Genomic DNA, 21,150 nt, shown 5'->3' with positions numbered 1-21,150 from the left:
GTGGGACTAGTTTTCTGTGTAAATTCGCATAGGATCACGTCCGGATCCTGCTATTATATCACTGATGGGGAACCTCGTATTGGTGTGGGTGTAAATCGAGCCCTCTGAGTTGCATCTTACCGCCAAAACTACACTAACGTTTGCCACAACCTCTTTACCTCTTGTTTGTTGGGTTATAGAATCTTGTGCAGTTTTTCCCTCATTGTAAAAGGTTGAGCTGCAACTCCAAAGGCCATGGTAGAAAGAGATTGAAGCTAATATATGTACTGAGATTTTTTGTGTTGCACCTCCCCTTGCATCTTTGACTTGAACCTTTCGGCTTTCACCTGCTCCCTTCCTCTAGGATGTGCCCTCCATTATTTAAAATTGAATTAAGCCCTCAGGCTCCTGTTTTATATCATTTTCCAGAGATGTAGCAGTGTTGATCTATTGCACAAAAAGCCAAGGTTGTTGTTGCACCGTAGGAACAAGCGCATGAATTCTGGCACTAGGTTGTGTGAGCTATAGTTGACTTTCATCAAATGCATGGGCTATTATAGAAGTTTCAGATTAATATGCTGCATATTGTGTGTGAGGGAGTGGAAGTGAATTGTAAACAATGCTGTCAAAAGAGCATGAAACATAGGTAGTACGGACAATTATAATCACATTAATTGTTGTGATGCACAGTGCAGTTCTTGACTCTTTTATAATGAGAGTGAGAGAAATAGTCTCCTTTTTATCCATTGCTGCAGCTTAATAATGTTTCATATTTTTACAATGTTGATGCAGTATGGTGAGATTTTTTTTAGAACTTCTGAAATATAATTATGTTGTTAGAAATGGTGTGCTGAAACTGTGGGCTGGCAGAGCAAGGGGGACTTACTTATTTCCAAAGCTCAAGTTTACAATCCAAAAGACGTGACATCAGGCAGCAGTTCTTAATGTTATAAAATTCTTATAGTAGCTAGCAGGGATGGAAACAAGCTGCCTCAGTTTAAAAAAAACAAAGCAGGCTCTGGTTGGTCTCTAAGAAATAGCTGGGTAACTCAACATTCTAAGAAGTTGCTGTAATGTAGCTAAAAGTTGTTAGACTTACAGGATGTGGCCCTCGCCTTGCTGGAATCTGCCAATGGCACACTGTCCCTAACACAACTGGTAAGGTGCTGAGAGGCCTAGATCAGTGATGGCGAACCTTTTAGAGTCCGAGTGCCCAAACTGCAACTCAAAACCCACTTATTTATCACAAAGTGCCAACACTGCAGTAAAACCTGAATTTGCTGACCACCAGTACAATGGGGCAATGTTCCACTGACCACCAGCTTTTGGCCAGCTCTGAAAAAGGCATCTGAGTGTATTTCTTACCGAAGTGTATATCCTACCTTTCCTACTTTCTGCTAAAATCACAGTCCAAGAAAATCCCTGGCAGCTCTCTGACCGGCCGGGCGTAAGCTCCGCGAGTTGCGGCTAATGAGTGATGTTGATGGCTGGTGCCCTTAATCTTTCCAAATATGTGCGTGGCTACTGGGGCAATCGCGTGCAGACAGAGAGGGCTCTGCGTGCGCCTTCAAGCACACGTGCCATAGGTTCGCCATCACTGGCCTAGATGATCCCCACCCATAGAACATGTGGTTCTGTTGCTCTTTCTCAGCGGGCAGTTGGTTCCAAAAACTTCTTTGAGCAAGGAGTGTGCCCCAACCCAACAGGTGAAAGCCACAGCGAGTGGATAAGGAGAAGATGGCAGTTGTTCTCATTGCCTACGTCTTCTGTTAGGTTTTAAAGTTGCCCAAACATAGCTTGGACCGCTCTCTGCCTCTTTGTTGACTCTGAATATAGTCTGTCTCCCACAAGGCAGTATGGTTTGCAACTTTTCACACTTATCTTGCCCTTTCTTAGGGCTGGATGGTGGAAATAAAAATGACTGATCTTCTCCAGTCCTTCACCTGTAAGTTCACAAGCAGAAGATGTGCCTGGCTAGTCATTCTAGCATTTCCCTACCTTTTCTAAAAATAGCCCTGTTTAGACATTTTCATGAGCCAGCCTACCTAAATCTGGTACGCTTCACATCTGTTGGACTAGTGCTCCCATAACTCCCAGGGAACATAGCCATCAGCTGAGAATTATGGGAGTTGCAATTCCAGACATGTGGATGGCGCCAGGATGGAGGAGTCTGGACCTAATACACATGTGGAAACAATGTAAGTATTATGTGCATGCCAATGTCCCCTACAGGCTCTAGCCTGCCTATATTCAAGCAAATATGTTTGTTCTGACTTTATTTTTCTTTGTCCTGTTCTAATTGTAAACCTGCACCACTGAACTTCAAAGTATCCCATTATGCTTATGTCACCAAACAACTCTTCACCATTTGCCTAGAGCCCTTCTCATTCTGCATTTGACAAGTCATAACTCCCCCACCTCTGTCTTATTTAGCTCTATTATTATTATTAGAAATAAACAGCCAGTTCAGTGCCATGTGGTTGTATACCAGTCAGTGTTTTCCTTTCTGTAAATGTTTATGGTACAATAAACATATTTAGCTTGAATCTTTGGTATAATAATTTCCATAATTTCTTTCTCTAAATGGTGCATAATCTGCTGGGGGCACACCACACTTCTGCAAGAAGGGCCACATTCTCGTGCACATGTTCATATGTGTATGTCAACTTGCGTGTATACAAAGGTATGCACTAACATGGTTTTGAAAAATGGCAGCTAGCTTAATTCCTGATTTCAGCCAATCCTGATGGACATTCTTGTGTCTTTTCAAATAAGGCCAGCAAAATATTAACCTTGTTGTAGCAGTCATTTTCTATACTTGGTCTTAAACTGCTTAAAATATATAGTGAAGCTTGTGGAAGTCCAGAAGAGGCAATGCATGCACACTTTAAAAATTTGTGCCATATTTGATAGCCTTTTCTTATTTCCAGGGAAACAGCTGAATTGTTAATAATCCCAAAGCTATATATTTAGAATTATGTGATCAGTAATGTTCGACACATTCTGGGTTTATCTTTCTTGATCTAAGGGTGAGCTTGAAAGGAAAAGACAAAAGGGATGATAGCAAGAATGATCTGCCCTCATGGCAGCCATAACCATACCCATTAGTAGTACTAACATGACACTTTTCTTATTTCTTCTTATTTCATTATTATTCACATACCCATCTCACCCTATTTTCATAGGCTCTGTGCAGTTTACAAGTTATTAAAATGATTAAAATAGACTAAAAACAAGCATATTAAGTAAAACTAATCTGGGTTCTGATCTGGGAAACTCTGTTGGAAGATCTATCTATCTATCTATCTATCTATCTATCTAGGAGACTTCTATGCCGCCCCATTCGCCAAAGCCTCGGGGCGGCTCACAACCATATACGTCTTTAATTCCCTCTTCAAAGTAGCAATCTGAGATATCAGACACATCTCTCCCAGCAAACCATTCCACAGTTTAGGGTCAACCACTCTGGGTGGTTGGCATTAATCTTGCAGAAGTAAACTTCAGATTGTCCCCAGAGGACCTTAGTGAGCAAGGAGGAATATATGGGCAAAGACACTCCTGAAGGGAAACAAGGACTGGGGAACAAACTATGGAGGCAGAAGACATCAAGAAAACCTACCCCCTCATATATATTTTTAGAATACTGTTCTTATGGGGCTTATAAGTATGTTAAACAGTTCTGTTTTAGATGAGAACATACTACATGGGTCAAGAGTGAAACATAAACAGCTGAAGCGGCTCCTGCAGTGTTGGTCTGTTAAAAATCTGTTCAGTTTGAGCTGCAGTTTGGAACTTTGGAAGCCTTCAGCGGACTGTGATTTTCTTTACAATGCCTGTGGCAATTTTTTTTAAATCCCTGGAGATGAGAAGCTTCTTTTGGCCTTGATCCGATAAACAGTTGGTGCACTTATTGCCTAGAAACATGTGCCTGCTTTGGAAAACATGCAACATATCTGACGTCATGACAGACAAGTTTGACTCAATCTGTTTATTTCATTCCAAAGAGCGTGACCAGATTTCTCAGAAGGGGCACTTGCATGACAGGTGTTGTTAGACCATGAGACTATTCATTTGACTCTGGCATTTGCCCAGAAGAACCACTGAAATGTCAGAGCAATCTTCACAACTCTCATGTGGCTGAAATGAAAAGCCTTTCCAAAGCATCAACTCCATCTTAGATTTCCACTAAATCAGCTGTTTTGCTAATCCTACATCAGCTTTCTGATGCCCCTTTATTGCCCATACTTCTTTTGATTCATGTGCCACTTACTTGGCTGGCTAGAAGTATTTTTATTGCTGCTGAAAAGATGAGTGAGAGGCAAACAGGCATTTGTCTATGACACTTTACACCATTTTTTATCTTAATCAGCAAAAAAGTTTATTTGAACTAAATACAAATAGCTATGTGCTTAAGCATGTGTGTTTCTGTGCACACATGTGGCCCTCAGGGCCAAGAAGGTGGTGCCTCCTACGGACTGCCCATTCATGTGGAATGCCCATCTTCCCAAAATGAGCAGCTTCAGGAGGAATGCAAATCGAGTTGTGAAAGAGGAACACCTGTCTAGCCAGCTAGATCAGCCAAACCACCCCTGGCAATCAGTAGGATGACACGTCACTGCCAGATCAGCCTTGCATCCCTCATCCACTGATATAATTTGCAGACTGAGGAATCATATGAACATGTTAACCTGACTGGTCCATCTAGCTCTGATTGCTTTGAATGACAGCAGCTCCCTCAGGGTCACTGCCCTGCTATATGAGACCCATTTGGTTTAAAATGCTGGGGAATTGAACTTGGGATTTTACATATTTGAAGTATGAGCTTACCATAGAACTATGGCAGTGTCCTAGTCATAAGAATCTCCACTTAAGACAATTCTGGGGAACCGGTGGTCTTCCAGATGTTGGACTCCAGCTCCCATCAGCCACAGCTTGCATAGTGCAGTATGGGAGTTGTATCTCATCCCTGACTTCAGAGAACAACTTGTTCTTTTCTCTTGCGTGGAAACTGTCCTTAGGAGAGTTTTAACCTTGCCTCTGTTCTCTAGGTCAAGTCAACTGATCTTGTTCTGATTGGAAACCTGATACTGTGTAGTTAACTAGTAAGCAACAATCTGTAAAAAGGTTGTTTGCAAAAGGCACCAGCAACAAAATATTTCAATCAAAAGAACACACACACGCATATATATTTTAAAATAACGTCCTTCGGGGGTTTTCAGATAATGTGGGGGTAGCGTTCCATGGCTGCAAGCCAGAACACAAATATAACAGCCTTCTTTCTAAACAAATTGCAGATATTGTTGTTCACAAATGAGAGCAGTCATATGCCTAAGAAAGGGTTCTCCAGTGCATTCTTCTCTCTGACCTGATTGTATGTCATTAGTGCATCACATAATTCCTTCTTTCCTTCGGGAAAGCATGCAATTGCTTATACAGTCAAAATGGCACCACTCATACATAAGAAAGGGAGGGGTCAGCAGACTTGAGGGAACCCTGCAATTTGCAGGAGTACAAAAACAAAAGCTGAGGACTGAGCATTCTCCATAGTCAAGGAATATTGAATGACTATTGCGGGATGGGAGACCCTGGAGGAGGAATGGCATGCATTGCCTGAAATCCTGAACACTGCAGCCCTGTGATGGGTCCTTCTAATTTCTGCATCTTACCAGGCATGAGTGACACACAGATATAACGCAGGATATATTTTTGTCATTTAGAGCAATAAATCTCTCATTTCTAAGGGTGTCAACCAGGATTACCTAGATTTTGTACAAATTTGTCATTCTCAACATTCAGACTTAGAGGCAGCCAACCAGCTCTGTGAAACACAGTCCCCAGCATCAGCAGGAGGGCATCTGGAACCTGGTTGTGTTTCTCTGTGTGTGCAAGCATGTGTTATCACCTGCCTGTTCTCTGTCCTTGCAGTGAATGAAGAGGCTATATCACACTTAGGCTGTGGTTTGAAACATGCCAACCCAGGAGTAAGAAGCCCCATTAAATTAAAAAAGGACTTGCTTTTCCCTACTCTGAGGTTGCTCTTCACATAGGAAATGAGGTGGTACTCAGTACAAACTGCTGTTTTTGGTTGCAGCAAGCTTCGTTCACTTAGACTATGGGACACAGAATCTTTCTCTAGCCTCTAGAATGTGTAATGCCCATTGAAATTGGCCGAACAGATGTGATAGCTAGAAGGAGTTTGAATTGAAGCAAAGAGAATTAGAAAGCAAGCTGTGCCTTGGCTGAACATAAAGCCTCCGGGACTGAGAACTTGATCTCTTTGGGCACCTGATGCAGAATTAGATGTTTGTGCTATCTTCCTTAGGGATTTGTCTGTCCTCCAAAGTGCTGTGCTTGTATGTTTGTAAATAGATACTATAAAGGCAGCATAGATCTCCAGTATTTTCTTTTCCAAAAGAAACAGAACTCTAAAGTGCTGCTCCTTACTTTGAGATGAAGCATACCTAGCCCAGGATTCCCCAGTCAGAGAAAATTGTCCATTTTGTATTTAAGACAAATCCAGATACTTAAGGATATTATCAGCATGTGAAAAAACATCCAGTGAGCACAATAAGTCTGTTGATGATGTACCACTTTTCATCCTAAAACATATTTATGCAGAATGGGAAGACCCACTGAATTCAGTGGAATTTCTAGCCAGGTGTGTCAAGACTGTATGTTTGTCTTATGTATCAGGAACAGGATGATTTTGAAGAACTTAGTCTGTGCTGTATTTTCCTTTGTAAACAGGATTAGCCTATACAATATCTTATCTTTTTGTGGTTATCTGGGCTTCTATCGGACAGAGGACTTCAGGCACTCCCTGCTTTCCAGGATAAGCATCATGGCACAGAGGAGACCAAACTGATCCAGTATTGGTTTCAGATGACATAACACCTGTACTTGTTTTTTGTTATATATAGGTTGTCGTATTAATCCAACAGGTTAATACATGATGGGTTGCTGTTTCAAACGAGCCATCTCATGTTGCCCATGGGCTGTTCTATGGCTATATCACCGTGGTAGTTCATTGTGTCATCTGAATAGGTATAACACACTGCATCATGGGTGAAACCATACAGTGAGTGGACTGCTGGGTGAGAACAGTAAAATTCTCTTGCTACTCTCTCTAAGCAGCTTTCTGATGACTGCCATTGACAGCTATCCCCAAAGTGCGCCCTTTGGAACAGCTGGCAGAGACTGCCCCCTTTCCCCACTGTAATTGCTGATTTTGTGAGGGACAGGGAGCAGTTTGACCCTTCCCTGAATCCACAGATGTTTACAGAAAAGGGGGAAATTTGCTCCAAAGGTCGGTGCTGGAGCAGCCAGTAAGGACAGCAGGGATCTTCTCCTCCTTGCTGAGATATGGAAGAGATGTCCTTGCTTGGTGCTGCAGAGGTCTTCTGTTGAACCATTGCCATGGATGGTAGGATTCAGATGTGGGAGCTGCTTGTGAAAAAACCCAGCCCCTTTCTGGTGAAATATCACATGTGCCTTTTCTTTCTGTGGGTGGTTTGCCTTCTGCATGCAGAAGGATTTCCAGCCTAGCCTGGGCAATGTCCAGAGCAGCTGCTTACTAACACCTTGCAGAAGGCAGCCTCCATACATTACCTTTGATGAGGCTGGAAATCCTGTCCCCATTTTCTTTAAAGCAAAAGTCCAAGAGGTATTTTGCTAGGAAGGCACTGTGGGCCTAATAGCAGGCTGATAGGTAGTATCTCTGTACTAAATCAATGGCCATGCTGATTAGATGTGTTGTAGTTTAACACATCTGGCAGGCACCAAATTGGGGAAGCTGCTCTATAGCCTCCCTTAGTTGTTCTCAATTGCTAGGTTGTTCATTGTCTGATTGTTGTAAAAACGGTGACAGTAGCTTCCATGAGGGCTTCAATACATATTGTAAAAAAACAAAACAAAAAGAAATGCAAAATAAATTGAAATGCAGCACATTTTTGCCTTTGCTTTAGTGGCACTATGGAAGGAAATGGAACACTGTCAAGCTGTCATTCAGAAGAAAGCAGTTTTCTGGATTTGCCATGTGTCTTAACTGCAGAAAGCTTTCTGCGCAACCCGAGTCCTGGAAGGAATGATGAGATCCCTCATTCTGAAGAGGCATTTGTTTCCCCAGCATCCACAGTGTTTGACACAGGTAAAGTTCCCCCTGCTGCTATTGCTCTGATTGCCACAAGTGCTTTCCTTTATCAGGCTTGCCTGGCAGGAAAAAATGGCATATGTCTGGAACTGCAAACAAAATGTTCCCATGCCAAACAGGAATTTGATATAGGCATCTCTGTGCAAACATGAGCTACTGCTTTGTCTTTTTAAAAGGCGAGCTTACAGTGCCTTTCATTCCAAGCGTAGGATTGTAGTGCTGTTTTGAATGACATTGCCTTTCACAACTGCCTGTCCCTTTGTGAACTACTTGGCTGAGTCATTTTTTCACAGCTGTCAATGTTTACTTTTGACCATTTTTTAGGTCTATCTAATTTAATTGAAATTATTAGCTTCCTTGGTGGAGATGGTCTCCCTTTCTCTATGGTTTAAATTACTTACAGTTTAAAATATTTTTTTTCAGAGAAGAAGTTATGTATGGAAAAGATAAGAACTATAAAACATGCATCCCATGAAACTTATGCTATCTTATTTGTTAAAGTTTTTTTAAAGAAACACATTGATCTGGTGCAGTATTGGGAGTCAGACCTGTGGGCCATTGATTAAAATATTGTCAAGTTGGATGGGCAGAGCAGGAGGCCTCAAATTCAGCTGCCCTGTGTTGTGGGGAATCTCCCAGATCCTTGAACCTGAGAACATCATATTTGGATCTGGAGTAACACCTTCCTTCAGTCATGCTGGTCGTACTATTACAACACGCACAATGTTGGGAATATTGTATATAGTGCTGCATTCAAACGATCAAATCCTAGTTTACCAAGTTTTGCTTCCTCTTATTCTTTTATTACCCAAATTTATATATTGCTTTCCATGAAGTTAACAGAGTAATGAATGTGCAATATCATTGCCATCAATCCACACAATAAAACTACATGATAAAACAGAAATACTAATCAACAATAAAACTACAGACTGTGCTGTGACCCACAGACCACAGCAGAGCCAGTCACCGTCAGAGGAGCTGTAACTACATTTGGCCGAATGTTGATTGTTTCTGAAAAAAGCTATGGTTAACTGCGGTTTTCAAGCTTGTTTATGTATGAGAAGAAAGGAGAGAAGCAGAAACAAAGGGCCTGCACACACATGCATTAGGTCTTGTATATACCTAGCTTCTTAAGTCAGGCTTTGATCTTCTAAACCAGGTCTGGTGGTCTGCATCTTTTTATTTCTTTAAACTGACAACTTAATGTGCCCCACTGAACAATCAGACAAAGGTTAAAACTATTACCTATTGCATTGCTGCATATTTGGTACATATAGTTCTGTCTTAAGAGTAATCTAACTAATGAAGGAGGAGGCAAGGGGAGGAGTTGCGTTCAAAAAAACATAGCTGAAGTTAGTCATATGAAGTACCCAAGTGGATGTTGATGGCTATGTTGTCAATAACAGTACATGATTGCAGAAGTTCACATAGGGTGTTGCAAAAGGTTGTTCATTTCTCATATATCTCTTACAGACAAATACATGCATATCTTGAAGTTGTTAAATGCACAGAAGTCATAGCTTTTGCCCCCTTTTATTCTGTTGAAAGTTGTTTCAGTGTGTTACTTTTTTTTAAACTCTAAATACTAAATCTTTTCCCCCCAAAGAGTTTATTTACCTTCTCTGTCCCTGTATTCACATCTGACATTTGTTCAGCTTGATGTTACCCAGATGAAATGTCTGCTTTCTGTTGATCTTGCACAAGCTTTTATTAATCTCTAGTGCATTGGCAGGGGTAGACATTAAAATTTTACTATGTTGCACCATGTGATGCCATCTAAGATTATAAATGTGATCCACCCTTTGTCTTTTGCTTCTCAGACATGTTTACATAAGCAGTTAAAATACCATAATTTAGGGTTAGGCAGAAGGAAGATCGCCAGATGTTTGGAACTTCAGCTCCCAGAATCCCCTGCCAGCATAACCAGTGGTTAAGAGCCAAACAACTGCACTGTAGTCCTTAAGGACTGCATATGGTATGTCTAAATCAGGAGTACAGAACTTCAGGTTCAGGAACCAAATCCAGCCCTTGGGGAGAGGGGCAGAAGCCCATGCCCTTTTCTACAACCACTGACCATGGGTCGTTTCCTTGCTTTGTGCCATTTTCCCTCTGTTCTGAAAAGATAAATTGTCTCCCCTAAGGCCTAGCTCAGGGGTCAGCAACCCATGGCTCTGGAGCCACACATGGCTCTTGAATCCCTCTGCTGCAGCTCCGTCACTCAGAGCCCCCAATCTGTGACCCACTTCCACACAACACAGCCCCCGATCTGCAACCCACGCCCGCACAGCACAGCCCCTGATCTGATTCATAAATGCAACACACTATAGTTTGTTTATACATAGCATAAAGATAAAAAAGATATATACAGTGTTATTTTCATTTTAGAGGTCCAAAGAGTTTTGTGGCTCCCGGTGTTTTCTGTGGGAAACGGGTCCAAATGGCTTTTTTGAGTGTTAAAGGTTGCTGACCCCTGGCCTAGCTACTAACAATAAGAGCCATGCTGGTATTTTTGGCTTTTGCTCTGTGTACTTCCCCACCCAGCAGTGGAATGTAGTCCCCGAGAGCATCCCCAAAATGGCATTTGGCTCTCAGACTGAAAGAAGTTCTGCATCCCTGGTTTAATTAAATAGAAAAATAATTGGGGGAGGCCATTTTCAGGTACTGCCTTAGGGTCAGAGTGCAGCTGCCCTGTGATTTCAGGACTATCACTGTTGAGTTGTGTGGCTCAGACGTCAAACATCCTCCAGTCCACCACCTGCAGGGGCCCCATAACTGCTCACACCAACACCATGTTGCTGCCGTCACTGCATCTTCATAGCCTGAACTGTAATAGGAGTTGTTGCTGCCTGCCTATCAACCATACAGTAGTGCCTCCGTGGCTTCGTGCTAACCAATCTTCGCACCATAGAGAAGCTGTTGGTAGCATTTTTACAGGGCTCCCCAGAGCACTCATCCCATACTTTCTGCTCCAAAAACGGGCAGGCTGAAATAATACTCGTACTTCCTGTCTAGAAGAATCAAATGTCTAGCCTAGATGCCCAGGACACATGGTCTTCCTGAGATCTGGTGACTTTTGGCTGTTCTTTTGTCCTGCTTCCAATTCTGTCCTTTGCCTTTGTCCTTTGACTTCTGCTTTTGCCCCTCCAGGTGCAAATCCCGGTTCCTAACAGCAATTTAAATGGAAAAACAGGATGGGGTAGAGGGTGAAGGTAGAACAGCTCTGCCTGCATTGCAGCTGAACAGCTGTTTTAAAGTAATCTTTTAAAAGAAGCATGAAGCATAAGTAGCACCAAACCACAAACACAAATGCACTGTCGAAACTGTAGGCATTAGAGTCCAAACAGAGGAGTAGACCCACTGCAACTGACTCTTCCACTGCCAAGTGCTTATTAAAAGGAACTGTGCCATGAGATGCCTTGATCTGAAGTATTACCAGATGTTTAAGTTGAATAATTTCCTAAGTTTACTTTAAGTGTTAAGTAGTTTGAAGTACTGTTTCAAGCTGTGTTCATTCCTTGGCGATGAGAAGTTCCTTTTTTGTTATTTTTATGATTTAGCTAGAATAATACAGTGATGCGGCAAAGAGTCTCATGAAGCCATAAGAGCCTAGAGATTATATTGGAAGATTTAGCACATGAACTTTCTCCTCTAATTCTAGCAGTGGTGGGTTTTTTGATGTGTCCTGTGGAACTCTTGGAACTTCAAGCGTCTTTTTGTAAGTCATTGACTTGGGGAAGTCCAAAGAGATTTAACTGGTTATACTAAGGTATTAAGGCAAACAGATCTCTTACCAGTCAAGTTCTCAACAATATCCTGGAAAATCATGCAGAATGATGCAACAATGGGAAGAGGGCATTCCAGACATGTGGATGGTTCTCTGTGGATGAGACTTTGGGATTGCCCATACTGTCTGGCTGTTGGAATAAACCTACAGTACTCTGTACGTGTAGACGAGGAGCAGGCAGATTTATATGTGAGATCTATTTTGATTTTTACTAGGACACCCTGAGATTCACCAACACTTAGATAAACTTAGAATCAAAGTATTCCTGAGCCCAAGAGCACCGGAACTGAAGGAACTTGTAGTTCTGCCATACAAAATATGGTTCCAGTACCACAGGCTTTGCAAGAAAACTTTGCCAATGTCCTGCATTTCACTGAGAGAATGAGCACAAGAGATGGATCTGTTTTCTCCCCATCTCTGGTGTAGACAGAGGAGAGCCTATGGTGCCCTTTGACCTGATGTTCTGAGGGTGCTCTTCTCCTGCAGCTGGGAATTTTGTGTATGTGCTTAATTTCTTTATTATATATTTGCTTCTCAACTCTGAGCTACCTCAAGGTGCTTGGCCCAGGCTGGCAGGGTACAAATAGTTCTTCAGTAAGACTAGATTTAAATCATGATTTTGCATGCATATCTGCTTTACCTGTAGGTAGAGGAACTTTATTAAAATATTCCCAAACTGGGTCTCTTTTACAGCCATTATAGGTTTTCTCCTCCAGGGAAAGAATAATATGATAACCCTCAAGATATACACAAAAGATCCAAAGATTTGTGAAGTATTCTGCTTCACTTTCCTTTTTCCTGCTTGCCCTTCCCTCCTCACAATTAGCTTCTTGTGCGGATCAACTGCACTCCCAAAAATCTTCTATTCATTTATTTTTTTTAAAAAAACTTGGCATTTAAGAGGTAAGGGGTTGATTCTGTGTACATAGATTCGCAAAGGAACAGTTGGATTAAGGACTTTTTCTCAACTCTGTATTTTTTTTTAGAAGTTAGGAACGTAAGGGTCCCACTACCTCAGACCAAGGGTACCATGAGTTCAGCATTCCTTTCACACAGTGGCCAACCAGCTGTCTCTTAACTGTTGGCTCGGCCTATGTTTGGAGTTCAGCTTGAGTGTGCATACTGTCTATTAAGGATACTAACCAAGATGGTGAGGGGAGAAACTAAACTGAACTTGGCCTTGTAAATTTTTCTTCTGCTAGGTTTCCTCATTCATAAGCCATCACATCCTTAGTTTATTTTGATAAATTAATGAATTTATTTACTATGACTTGTAAACCAGAGCTTGAAGAGGGGGAGAGATCAACTGTAATAGTAATGCCTTTATACTGAATTGCTATAGGGTGATTTAGAATGCAATACTATATGTGTCTATGCAGAAGTAAGTCCTATTGAATGCAATGGTTCTTAGCCCACAGTATGCAAGTACAGGATTGCATCCTTGGAAATCCAGCTGCTGGCAGAAGCAGTGGCTGGAGAGAGAATAGGAAGGGGCAAGTCACTAGACTTTGGAGCATTGGATGCCAAACCCTAGAGGCAAATACAGCAAGAAAAGAGTGGCAATTTGGTCTGGTTCTCAGTGCAGCTTTGTTTAGATGTTGAATTAGGTAGTTTATCCTGTACACACCCTGTGCTGGGCAAGCATCCAATACTGGGGTGTTTTCCTTCTGCGCACTTCAGCAAGAGAGAACAAATTTTACATTCACCTTCATTGCTGATGACTTGTGCAAAAAAAAAGAAAAAAAAGAAAAAGAAAAGCCACCCTTTATTGGGTATTTTTAATTTCCAGATCTTCAGAGGTACATTAGTGTGTTAAAAAATAATGCATACTTTCACCCCTCATACTTTTGCTCGATGTTCTTTGAGCTTTCATGATTGCTTAGCTGATGGTTCCATCCTGTGCATTGAGTTAAGTGTGTGAAACTCTCGAGGAAAAAAGCTGTAACTCTGTGATAAAGCACAGGCTTTGTATGAAGAAGGTTGCAAGCTTGATCCCATGGTATCTCAAGTTAGGACTGGAAGAATTCTTTCTTAAAATTCTGGAGAGCTGCTGCATGTGTCTGTCTGGATCAATAATCTGACTCTGTAAAAGAGCTTCCTAAATCCAAAAGGTGTATAGGATTGCAGCCAGACATTTATTTAAAAGCAAACCCCACTGTGTTCAATAAGATTCAAGTGTGTTTAGGATTGCAGTTCCAAATACCTAAATATTAGGAATATAACACCCCCGCCCCCTGGCCAGGTCACTTGTCATAACTGATTTGTCACCACAGTCAAGCAATAAATCTTTTCATTTGAGAGTGTTGAAAAATGTAGAGTTGGCCAGCTGCTGTTGCTGCTGCTGCAAATTCACCTAAGATTAAAGCCAACACTTTAACACATGAAGCTGGTTGAACCAGCTACTTTCTAGGGAAAAAAAAAATGTATAAAGGAAAATTCCACTAGAGGGCTCTCGAAGAAATATTTACACAATGACCTGATTTTCTGGACTCCTGTGTGGGAATGATTAATTGTACTGCTCACCGTAAAGTACCATTCTGTGTCACTGTTGCAGGCTGAAATCTGACATAATTGCTAGAATACAGTTTTCTGGAAGCCACGCTGCTTTGATTTCATCATTTAGCAGCTGTTAGGTTAAGGACAACGTTCTAATTTTTGATCAGTATTTTGGACATGTGCTATATATCATTATTATTGTATATCTGCATTTCCTCCTTTATTCTTAATTATCTTGTTAATCCTCTTATGGATTTATTTCATGCCCAAGACTCAATGCTCCCCTGGTATAGGAAAGCAGTTAGTGAAGGCAAGATGTGAAAACTGTCAATGATTACTAGTAATAATGGCTATGTTATTACCTCCAGTATCAACAGCAGTGTGAGGCATTTATTAAATGCATATCATGCTCTACTCAGTTGTTTAAATGATATAAATAGCCCTCCACTTTATTTCTGTGTCTAAGGATAAGTTTTGGTGAGATTATTTATTTTAAAGAGAAGGTAATACATGGTAATTAATTGTGAAAATCGAAGTGTGATTGCCTATTGCATTTTTGTGCTAGTCTAATAGATCACAGTGCCACCTAGAGGTTATGTAGTAGAAAATCAGGAAAGGAAATTACCAGCCTCATGTAGGATGTACTCCTTATACCAGTTGCTGGAGAATATGGGAGAGAGGGTTTGGTTGCTTTTATGTCTTGCTAGGTGCCCGATTAGTCACTGTAGGAACAGGCTGCTGCACTGGATAGGCTATCTTAGACTCTTAGTTTATTATAGATGTCTTTATTAGTATTGATAGAATGCGGCATGCCTCCTGTTTTGTCTGTCAAATTCCTTTGCTTGCAGTGTTTTAAAAGGGCTGTTGAATTCTCCTTGACCACTTCAGCTTGAAGGCAATAAACCTCCAACAAGTGCTATTTGGGGATTTGCTGGCTAGGTTCAGACAACAGGATAGCTCAAACTCAGGGGATGAATATGGGGTAAGCATGGGTTGTTGTTGAACCATAGGTTATTGTTGAAATATGGGTGATTCTGTTTTGTGAACCCAGTTGAGATAACGAGTCATGGTGAACAATACCCAGTTCATAACCCGAAACATAACCCATGTTTTCTTTTAATGGGTCACTGGCGCAGCTCATTTCAAACAAAATGATAAGCTGTGTTTCGGCAACAAGCCACATTTCAACAGCAACCCCCATTTAACCTGTACTCAACCCTTGGGTTCATGTTGTTGTGTTGTCTGAATCCATTCTCTGAAAACAGAAAACTCCATTAAAAACATGAATAACAGTCAGACCCTTCATGAAGTAATCTAATGTCTTTTTCAAGCTGGTGAAGGGCCATCACCACATTTTGTAACAGTGAAATCAATAAATATCAGCAAAAGTGTTACTTCCTGTGTTCTAATTTGTACCGAGCCTCTGCTGCTTGCAAGCATTTTGTTATTCATTTTAGTGTTATGGTGAATTTCTGTAATTGCACCACAGATCCTTTGGATTGCATTAGTAGATTTATTTGAAAAGTTATTCACATACTGGCAACTAAATCCTGAAAGCTCTTTTGAGCCTCCTTCCCATTGCTTGCTTGCTTGTCAGAAATGTAGGAATGCAGCTCTGAACATGCTTCCATCAGTTTTTTAAAGTCAATTGGCCCTGTAAGAAGACAATTTTCAATCGTATTTCAGCATCGCTGTGTGTTTTTTGTCACCTGTGGACACACAAATCCAACTGAGGTACATTTTTTGTGCACATTTTCCATGTACATTTGTGAACAGATTGTTTTCTACATTTGAGCCTCTAAGTACAAAAGTGACTCATCAGTCTCAATTAACAGGCTTGATTTCTTTTTTTCATGAAGATAGACATCTTCTATAGAAGATAGACAAATCTGTGAGACTGATTTGTTGGTGCATGCAAGTACTTGACTTGTTGTTGTTATTATAATAAAAATGCTGTGTTCCCAAGTTCATGTTCAGATATGTAACTTGAAACAAACAAAAACAAAACTTGGTGGAACTGACAAAGTAGCTTCCTTGCCCTGTCTCACCAGCTGCCCTCCCAACCTTGTCATTTTCACTGGGGACCAGAGGTGGGAGTGGCAAGGATGTCAAAGCTTTCCCTGACCAGTTCAGTGTCACCAGAGCCTAAGGGGAGACAAGGTTGTCAAAATGTGAGTGCACTCCACAAGTATCCAAGTCTAATTACATAGTGGTAGGTGCTTACCTGGCACAGCAGTGGTACCATTTAGCCTTATATACTGTCTTTGGGGCAAATTACTGGGTGACCACCCATGCTTCCTGCTGCTGTTTTGTGCTGGTGTCCTTAAAAATTTCTCAAATTGTCATATGTGTCCACAGGCCCAAGAAAGATTGTCTGCACCTGACATAGGCTGTATCTAAAGGAATAATCCTTGGGAAATAAAGTTAAAGTTCAGGGGTTCAAATTGTGCTTTTGTTATGTGCAGTAATAGTAAACAATAAAAAAGTAAGTGTTTATTCATGTGTGCAGAATGTTGTTCCCATTGTGATTCAATTTCATAAGTTTTTATTTCATTTTATCTGCATAATTTGAACCCATATCCTTGAAAGTATATTTGCTTCTGGAAGGTAAAGTGATGCATTATCATATCAGTTGGGATTTATGGATGCTCATCTAAAATGGAATGTCTTATTATTTGAATGATAATCTTCATCTAGTGTAGTGTGGCTATACACTCCTCTGGTCCTGTCACAAACGTAAAACACTGCTTGTCAAGGAAAGAGCATCTTACTGCTTTAGCCACCATACCTGTCTTCTAGTGCTTACTAGAGGCTCATTTAAAGTATTTCTGGCTTTCTCATGCTAGATTAATGGATGTTTATGTAAAGTCCAATAGCCAGTTTGTTCCTTCACGCAATAATCCAGAAATCCCGCACTGAGAGGTGCTCTGTTTTCTGGCCTGCTAGTTTTTAGCCTTGGAGCCTTTAGCCTTCACGGGAATAAGAATAATACAGTGAATATTTTAAGTACATGCACACTGCCTTTCTTTAATCACTAAGTACAACCAACTTTTCTGCTCTTTACAATAAAAAGGTGAACTTCCAGATAAAGTTGAGCACTATCACTCTGGGACCGCATATGATAGGATGCCCTCCTCCCCCAAATAAGTGTGTTACAGCAATACTTTCTGTTGGTTGCCACTGCTGGGAATCACTGGGACAACCTATTTTGCAGGATTGCTGGATTTTTTCATTCCCCCTCTCTTGGGGCCCAGCAAGACCATTCTGCTTTCAAGGACAGTCCATCATTCAGTGATAAAGAACATGCTTTGTACACATAGTTTCCCAAGTTTCTTGCATCACTTTAGGGCGGGGGGAACTTAGATGGCAAAGTTTGGAAAGATGTCTATAATTACTGCATTCCATATGGCTGGTCTAGCTGCTGTACTTTGTACTAGCTGAACTTTCCATGCTACCTTGAAGGGCAGAAATTCAGACAGGCTGTTAACTGGAGTATGAATGATTGTGGCCAGGCTTGCACAGAGAGGTTGCAATGGCATACTAGCCACAACCAGCAGAAGCTGCTTCATGCCACCAGCATGACTTGGGCATCCAGAGAGTGAGCTGGATCTTAAAATACACCCCACCTAGGCTGGCTGCACCTGCAAGGAGAGTGCCAGGTTAGTCATCCCCCTGTTCAGTTAAACCACCTTGATACTCAACTGATTATGGTGGTGGTATTACATTTATATGACACTTTTTCATCTTGTGAGTAGTCCAAGGGGACTTGCATAGTCTTCTTCTTCTCTGTTTTATCATCACAACAACAACGCCATAAGGTGAGAGTGAGTGACTGGCCCAAAGTCACTCAGCTTCATGGCCAAGTGGGGAATAGAATGTGGATCTACTGGGTCCCCAGTCCAGCACTCTAACCACTGCACCACATTGGCCTTACTGGTTTACTGATCCAAATGGTTTACTTATCCTTAATCAATCAAATAGCCATCTTGGGCATAATTTTAGAAAGAAGATGTTAGGTTGGATACCATCAGCAATTAATTCATGAAGATATTAAGCTAGAGGTACTGTGGAAGTTCACTTAAGCCTGTCTTCAAAACAAGCTTATCTTTTTAGACATGACCCCTCCCTTTCTGAGTTTTGGGTATCTTTTCTGATCGATATTGGGTATCAATATCTGGAGAAAGGTTCCTGCCCCAATCTTAATGCAACCATTCCCCCCTTCCTTTTGACTTTTCTTGCAGGTATGGATGGTGCAGTAGCAATGCCATGCCAAACTGATATGGCAACAATAGTCTTTCAAGACCAACTGCAATTGTATGAACTCTTGGCAGGGCTAAAACTCATAAAGACCACTACTCTTTAAACTGTGTACTGCTTGGGAAGGAAGAGACAGAGAGAGAAAATGGGGAGGCAGAAAGGGAAAAAGGGTTGACCTGCCACTTTCTCTGGCCCTATGCCCTCTGCCAGTGTATGGCCCCTGACAAATTACACCAAAGGGAATGCATTATTTGACCTGTGTTAGAGTGGCCAAAGCTCTTTCAGTGGCAACACTGGGCCATAAACACTCTTGGACATATGTTGCCTATCAAGATGAGAACAAGAGCTTACAGAAGAGTTGTCTGCTTTTCCCATCTTTTATTTCTGACTCAGTTACCATGCTTGAATTCCATTTTCCTGAGAATTTTTTTCTTTGGGATAGTCAAAAAATTTCTTTGTTAAGTGATGGACATTTTAGATTGCTGCAGCCCTGGGTTGTGTTCACTTTGTAGAAATGTTAGCTGTCTTTGGGCCTTTGGGCTCTAATTTAAAAGACCTATGGTAGTTTACTTTATCAGATTAATAACTGAAACACACAGGATGTTCTTTCAGAGGAAGAAATCTCGTTGATACGATATGTAGCTTCCTTTCTGAAGAGTGATATCCCTCCTTCAGGACTGAAATTTATATATTGCTGTAGGCAAGCATGGAAATACATTAAACAGAGAAGCGAAACAGGAAATTAAATTCTAACCTGTAAAGCTGAACCATATTATGTGTCATACTGTTAAACTAGAAGTAGCCTTATGTTTCATTGTAATATTTCCAAAGCAAAATTATTTCAAAGTATAACAGGTTGTATGAATTGCAAGGGACTTGTGAGAAATTAATGCTGTTGGTATCTTTTGTCAGCTACTAATGAGCTATAGAGATTTTTTTCTGAGGATTATGCAGGCCTTTTCCCAGCCCTGCTCAGTATACATAATTCCTCTGTCTTTTGCTTTTGCCAGTTTAGAAAGTTACTGAAACCAGATGATTTGATTAAAATGCATCTTTCTTTTAGTGAAATTGCATGTGTCCATTTTGTGCACCTGATGAAGTAGGTTTTCCCTACTGAAGTTCATACAGTAGTAAATTAATTGAGCTTTTCTGCCACTGGACACTCTTTCAAAACACAAAGCAAAATACGATTACATACATGCAAGTCTAATGAGACTTAAATATGCCTTTGCAGTGATACACCTTTGGATGTGTAGCATGGGCTTAATCAAGATAGTTGTCCTGTGAAGTTAATGAATGCTACTAACATTTTCTCTAGCATCTTGTTCATTTACTTGTAGCATGCCTTTTTGTTCAGTCCTAAAGGTACGATTTCTAATCTTGCTGAAAGAGTCTTGAAATCATGACTGTGCTATCAAAAGATGGACAGATGCCAGAGTGTGGTGAGGACTCAGTCCTAGGATGGACTGAGCAGTGATGGCAGGAGAAGGGTCCCCAGGTCAGGAAACAGTCAGCCATCATTCAGATATGGTCCAAAGTGGGGACTAGCAGTTTCTGCCCCGTCATATGTTTTGGTTTACATCTCACCATTGGCTATACTGACTAGAGTTGCAGGCAAATACATCTGGAGGGACACATGTTGCCCACCCCTGGACTAGACGCAAACAGAGTAGACAAATGCATGCAAGCAGTCCTGATCCAGAAGCAGCCCATGGAGTAAGGTGGAGAGATGTTTGACAGAGCTTTCTTACTAAGAGATGAGTTATTCAAACGGGTTGGCAGGGTTTCCCAACCTTTTTGGACCCATGGGCACATTTAGGAATCTGAGAAATTACTGTGGGCACCACCAAAGAATGCTTAATCAGTGGATTTCCACTTTGGCATCTATCTGTCACACAATATGTATATTAGGCTACATCTTATTCCTCCAAGGAGTCCAAGGCCCTCTACAAGTTTCATCCCCCTCGCCTCCATCCGATCTTCCTTATAACCCTCTTAGGTAGCTTAGGAGATGGCGACTGAACTGTCTGAATAGGGATGTGTACCTGGGTCTTCCCAGCCTTCTCTAATTCTTTCACAGTGCAGTTCTATGGATATTTAGACAGAAAACAAACCACAACTCCTAGCATTCCCCAGCCAGCTGTGATGTAGGCATTACTTCAGTCTAAATGTGCATAGGATTGTGCTTTGACTCAGCTTTCCCCAGTGTGGTGCTAGCTGTTTTGAACTTTGGCCCCCATCAGCCTCAGCCAATATGACCAGTGGTCAAGATTGACAGGTGTTGTAGTCCAAAACAGCTGGAGGGGACCAGGTTGTGAAGGCTGCACTAATCACTTCACCGCAGCATAGCTACAGCCATTCAGTGATATGGCTGATGCATAATTTAGCAGCATCTTGCATTTATAGTGACTTGGGAGTGTTCCAAGTGCTTGATATACTTTGAATTCTCACAACAGCCCTGTAAGGCAAGTTGCTGTTTGTA

At 41.3% G+C, this 21,150-nt stretch overlaps 1 protein-coding gene across 3 annotated transcripts in view; it reads left to right on the top strand.

Annotated features, from left to right (window-relative positions):
* SHLD1 (shieldin complex subunit 1) overlaps positions 1-21,150 on the top strand; it is a 60,127-nt gene that overhangs the window by 1,081 nt on the left and 37,896 nt on the right. Inside the window, exon 2 of one of the 3 annotated variants that reach the window (XM_044444154.1) lies at positions 7,944-8,125. In XM_044444154.1, coding sequence (XP_044300089.1) covers positions 7,951-8,125 — 175 coding nt within the window. In that variant the 5' untranslated portion in view covers positions 7,944-7,950. Of the gene's footprint in view, positions 1-7,921; positions 8,126-21,150 lie in introns of those variants that run through there. The other 2 variants (XM_044444153.1, XM_044444155.1) reach the window with 2 other exon arrangements.

The sequence above is a fragment of the Varanus komodoensis genome, unplaced genomic scaffold, assembly GCF_004798865.1.
Source record: "Varanus komodoensis strain SLA01 unplaced genomic scaffold, ASM479886v1 scaffold44_3, whole genome shotgun sequence".
Lineage (NCBI taxonomy): Eukaryota > Metazoa > Chordata > Lepidosauria > Squamata > Varanidae > Varanus > Varanus komodoensis.
The sequence above is the reverse complement of the archived record's forward strand: the minus strand, read 5'-3'. Positions and strand labels throughout refer to the sequence as shown.